This window comes from Varroa destructor, unplaced genomic scaffold (genome assembly GCF_002443255.2).
Source record: "Varroa destructor unplaced genomic scaffold, Vdes_3.0 BEIS01000002.1, whole genome shotgun sequence".
NCBI lineage: Eukaryota > Metazoa > Arthropoda > Arachnida > Mesostigmata > Varroidae > Varroa > Varroa destructor.
Window position 1 is genome coordinate 55509462 of NW_019211455.1, and position 4937 is coordinate 55514398.

At 50.5% G+C, this 4937-nt stretch overlaps 1 protein-coding gene across 3 annotated transcripts in view; it reads right to left on the reverse strand.

Moving 5' to 3' along the window:
- The window catches only part of LOC111245820 (zinc finger protein 395-like), a 139529-nt gene extending 135942 nt beyond the window's left edge, over window positions 1-3587 (reverse strand). Inside the window, exons 1-2 of one of the 3 annotated variants that reach the window (XM_086979803.1) lie at window positions 1533-3587; window positions 733-993 (exon numbers count right to left, since the gene is read on the reverse strand). In XM_086979803.1, coding sequence (XP_086835929.1) covers window positions 733-889 — 157 coding nt within the window. In that variant the 5' untranslated portion in view covers window positions 890-993; window positions 1533-3587. Of the gene's footprint in view, window positions 1-732 lie in introns of all 3 variants that reach the window. The other 2 variants (XM_086979805.1, XM_022794664.2) reach the window with 2 other exon arrangements.
- Between the last annotated feature and the right edge of the window lie 1350 nt (window positions 3588-4937).

Genomic DNA, 4937 nt, shown 5'->3' on the forward strand with positions numbered 1-4937 from the left:
CTTTATTCGGTTGTTCGTATGTTCCCGCTGCAGTTGGCTCTGCTGGCTGTTCGTACGGCTGACTAGCTGGATGCCCGATTGGCTGGTTTTCTCTTTCAAGGACTGTCTAAGGCCACGGGCGGTGGTGATGATGGCGGCGGATGCTGCTGTTGCCAGGGCCGTTCCTGTTATGCACACCGGCCTCCGTTCCTTCTGCCGGTGGATGTTCACTTGCCTTTCTATATGTCCATTAACATGCCTGTTTGCATGCCCACCAGTCTGCTTGTCTGCCGATTCGCCCCCTCTATGGCAACCGTGTCCCTCTACCGCATCGTTTAGCAGTGGCGATCGCGGCAGCTGTCGCTAGCCCATCGCCACTGCTGCTACCGGCGTCATCGTGAGAAGTATATTGACAGCGTAGGGACAAGCGCGGGCGAGGAAGAACCGCCGAGAGAGAGCCTCTACTCAGTTCAGCGCACTCGATCATCGCTGGTTGCCAGCGGCGGCCAGCAGCTGATAACCGGCAAAACTATGACGATGAACTGAAAGACTCATCGGTCCCGTAATTCACGACCCATTGGGCTTGACGCCCAATGCTAGACACACATGCACTAAGCAAAATAATAAAAGAATTGCTAAAAGTCATGTTATTGAGGACGTTTACGCGTAGCTTAGCGTACGATGTAGTAACGATCGCAAACGCCTTAATAGTGGTGCCAATCTAACATGGTCCAAGCAATATCATATACAAACCTTTATTGTGTAGGAACGAAATAGTGTAGATGTTCTCGTTTCGGGCGTCGGTTTTCGTAGCCTGGATTAGGCCGGGCATATAGATGCCCTCCTCTGTAGGCGCGCAGACCCGGCTTCCCAAGATCGAGCGTTTAGCTAATCGCTTACCAGTCGACATTCTTTTCGCCTTTCAAAATTTCTCTCAGGGCTGCTTCGTCGCCAACCTCAATCGCTGCACTCAAGCGTCAACTGCCGATGTTGCTGCTGCTGCTGCTGCTGCTGCTGTTGTTGTTGTTGTCAGCAACGTAAGGTTCAATAAAACACAAACCTGAACAAAAGTCCGAGAAGTCCAATACAACGAAATCGGACGGGTATACGGACATCCACACTTTCACATGCACATCCAGCAGATTTCCACACAACAGGGGCTAAATCGTTGGTGCGATCGTTGTGCTATCGCCTTAAGAACGACAGAGCTAACCCGAAAGCGATCCGTAAAACTCTCTCTTCCTACACATATATACAATATATATACAATATATATATATGTATATATATGTATACATATATATATACTCCTCGAAAACAATGACAAACGCACTCTTAATTCCGCACTGTTAACAGACCGACTTTCGACTCGACAAACTGCCTTCAGCTGCGCAGATTTTGCGGGACGAACGCGCACCGAACTTCGTTACGTCGCAGGACGAACGTTTTTCTATCCGTCAGGGAAGGACAATAATAACCAACTGAACCCAAGTAAAATTAATAACAACAACAACAATAATAATAGTAATAGTAATCAATTGTACTTCACATACATTTTATTTTGATCACCACAAGTGAAGACATTAACGACGTTTTTAGGTTTTCTCGTCGAACTCTCGCCGACGACCAGCACTTTTTCCTCTAATTACTACTAGGCTCAATGAACACTTGTAGGTGGGTGGTACTCAGGCAGACCAGACAACTGAACCGGTGACCGGTGGGCAACCGGGAGCCCGATTAATGGCAGCTGACCATTCACAGTAGCACTCCATGAACTTTTTTCCAGTGACAAAAAAATGCTCTCGTCTCTATCTTTTTTCCTGATCAACTCGTCCTCGGATCGGGAACAAAGGCCAGAATCTGATATTCTTCTTCCTTTAACTCACTCAGCTGCGATGGAGGAGGTGACACTGCATAACTGATGGCGTATCGATACGACATCAGTAGTCTGTCCAGCAAGAGTTGCCAGTATGGGTACGTTGCGGATTCACAGCGGAATGAAGAAAACAAATAATGCTGTGATAGTAGCTATTTCTGGAGAAACTAAAAATGTCCGTGCAGAGTCGACGTGCAAATTAAACCGCACTTCTCCTATTATCCGTATTTCCCTGCTTCCGTGATCCCTTGCACCTTCTCAGTAGGTTTTCTTTCTGTTTCTATTTTCCGTGGCTTCCATGCTACTGCCGTCATAACCCGACCGCCCAACACTAACATGCAACGCAGTTAATAGCACTCAGAGAACAAGGCTTAGACCGGGCTACGAACATCCATCGCAGACGTCTTGCAGGATGAGTCCACCTCCGAGGAGACTTTCGCCAACGGTGAGAGCTACTGATATAGCTCTAACACTTCGATCGTTTTCGCTGTCAATGCAGCTGGCTCTGTGGAAGATACTGTCGAGATTATTACTAGTTTGCTCCGTGCTGCTGCTGCTGCTGCTGCTGCGATAAGAACTTTTATCGCTGCTGATGCTTTTGCTGTGATTGAAAATTCCTTGTGTCAAAAGCATCGATTGCTCGTCACTGATCGCTACGAAGACAAACATCGGAGCAAACGGGATGGGCGTTGATGGCGACGCACCGTCGCGTAATTGTAAAGCCGGTAGCGACCAATTGATACTGTTATTAATAGCGGCGGTGCTCACCCTCGAACGTTGAAGCGTAACAGTGAAGTGTGAATATCGACTAGTGACTTACGACTGGTTCACTACTATTATCAGAAGTGACTGGTAACTAAAATGCCGCTTGCGCCAATGGCTACCAGGACGATGTTCAACAACAGCGTAAGACATACATCCGAGATCAGTGCACAGATGCTGAACGAAGCTGCAGTTCCGTCCGATCAGCGTAGGGCAGACAGACACGGCAAACTCCGACGCCGAGATACCGGCAAATCGTTTTCGCTCATTCAGCTCAGCTGACCGTCGGCTTTCCAGCTGCTGCTGCTACCGCCACCGCCGCCACCGCTGCTGCTGTGGCTGCCACTGTAAATCGCTGATTCTGACCACCGCTAGAAAAGGACCGGCCTCTACTCCGGTCGAAACGAGCCTTCGTCCAATGCTAAACCGTGAGATATTATAACAGCAACGACGACGTTTTGACGAAACAGTCTTAAAGCAGCAGCAACCAACCGACCGACCGACCGACCGAATCAACCAACGATCCAATCGCACGAATAACTAACGAAACAACCGCTTGTGCTTGTCTGTCTACCAGGCTGTCGCTAGCCAGTCACCGTACCACCACGAACACCGCCACTCAACTACAACAGGCAAACCAGCTAAGAGAGCGAGCGACTCGTCTGTCGGGCCGCTGCGGTTCGCCGTAGCTGCAGCTGCAGCTGCTGCGTTCGTCAGCTGTTTGGCCGCTGTCGCTGTTTCTCTGTTATGGTTACCCTCTCCCACCCGGTAACAGCAGCATCAGCGCCGTCGGCCGCGGCAGCGGCGGCGCCGGCTGCCGCATCGGCTGCATTTGTCTTGTCGAGAAGAGACGTACACCCATAAACACACAGACATACATTGAGCTATGACACAGACATATTCACACGCAGCGGCAAAACACACAAACAGGAACCAACTTACAACATCGCTAGGACACACAGACGCACACGTACACACGCCATCGAGTTTGTACATGCATCCGTCCAGAGACCAAACTAACCAACCAAATAGCCGGCCGGCCGGCCGGCCGGCCGGCGACAGCGCCGATTCTGATGCCGGGCAGCTCAGCTCTCAATAGCATTAGAGCTTGATACGGCCGACCTTAGCTAGCGGCGTCGCGTAGAATTGGTGCATCGCCGATTGCTTTTATGCTGGAAGCAGCAACCGTCAGTCGTACGAGATAACGTGTCTAACTAACACTGTGGAAGCAAATAGAAAACTCGAAATAGTTGTTTAATGTCAACGAAGCAAGTGGGTTTCACATCGAAATTCGATGGGTAGTAGTAGATGGTGGGCGGTGGCATACGTGTCGAGAGGTGAGGCATAGCAGCACAGTGTTAACGCATTGATCAGTGGGTGTGAGGTCAGCGGCTAAGCGGATAATGATGATGCCAAGGGCGGTCAATCGACTGGTCGACCGACCAACCGGCCGGTGGACATGTCGACGGAAACTGGCCAGCAATACAGCCCAACTGACTGACAAACCCAGCTGTTCATCTGAACCTACACAGACGCGGACGCTCGTACAATTTACACGCACAACGATTACATAAGATAAGATCTCTGGACTAGGCACACATGCACACACGCGTACACTCACACGCGACGCGCATTCACGGACAAACGCGCACCCATCCACGCGTCCACTAGTACGCACACACGCGCGCACTCACGGTCACACACATGCGCACTCACACAAATACCCACGCTCTCGTAGACACACACACACACACACACACACACACACACACACAACACACACACACACACACACACACACACACACACCCACACACACACACACCCATACACACACACCCATACACACACACACATACACACACACCCATACACACACACACAGACACACACATACTAACACACTCACTCACAGGCTCACACTCACACTCACTCACGGACACTCACACACACTCAGACACTAACACACACACACATATATATATGCACACACTACTATACACACGCACACTCACATATATAGACACGCACACTAACACACAGCCGGCATTCAGACGACATATACCCTTATCCTCCAAACATGCCACAACTGACGCACACGCACACACCCATACACACTTGCACACTCACACACACACACACACACACACACCCGGCCACTCCAACAGACAACAACAGACCAACTACATGGAAACAGACGTTCGCAGGCACCGGCCGGCACCCCCGATGCCGGCCAGCCGTTCGGCCAGCTGACTGACGAAGGAGAGAGCGACTTCGGTCACATGACTCAACGCAGCCAATCGGCGAAATGAGCAACGAT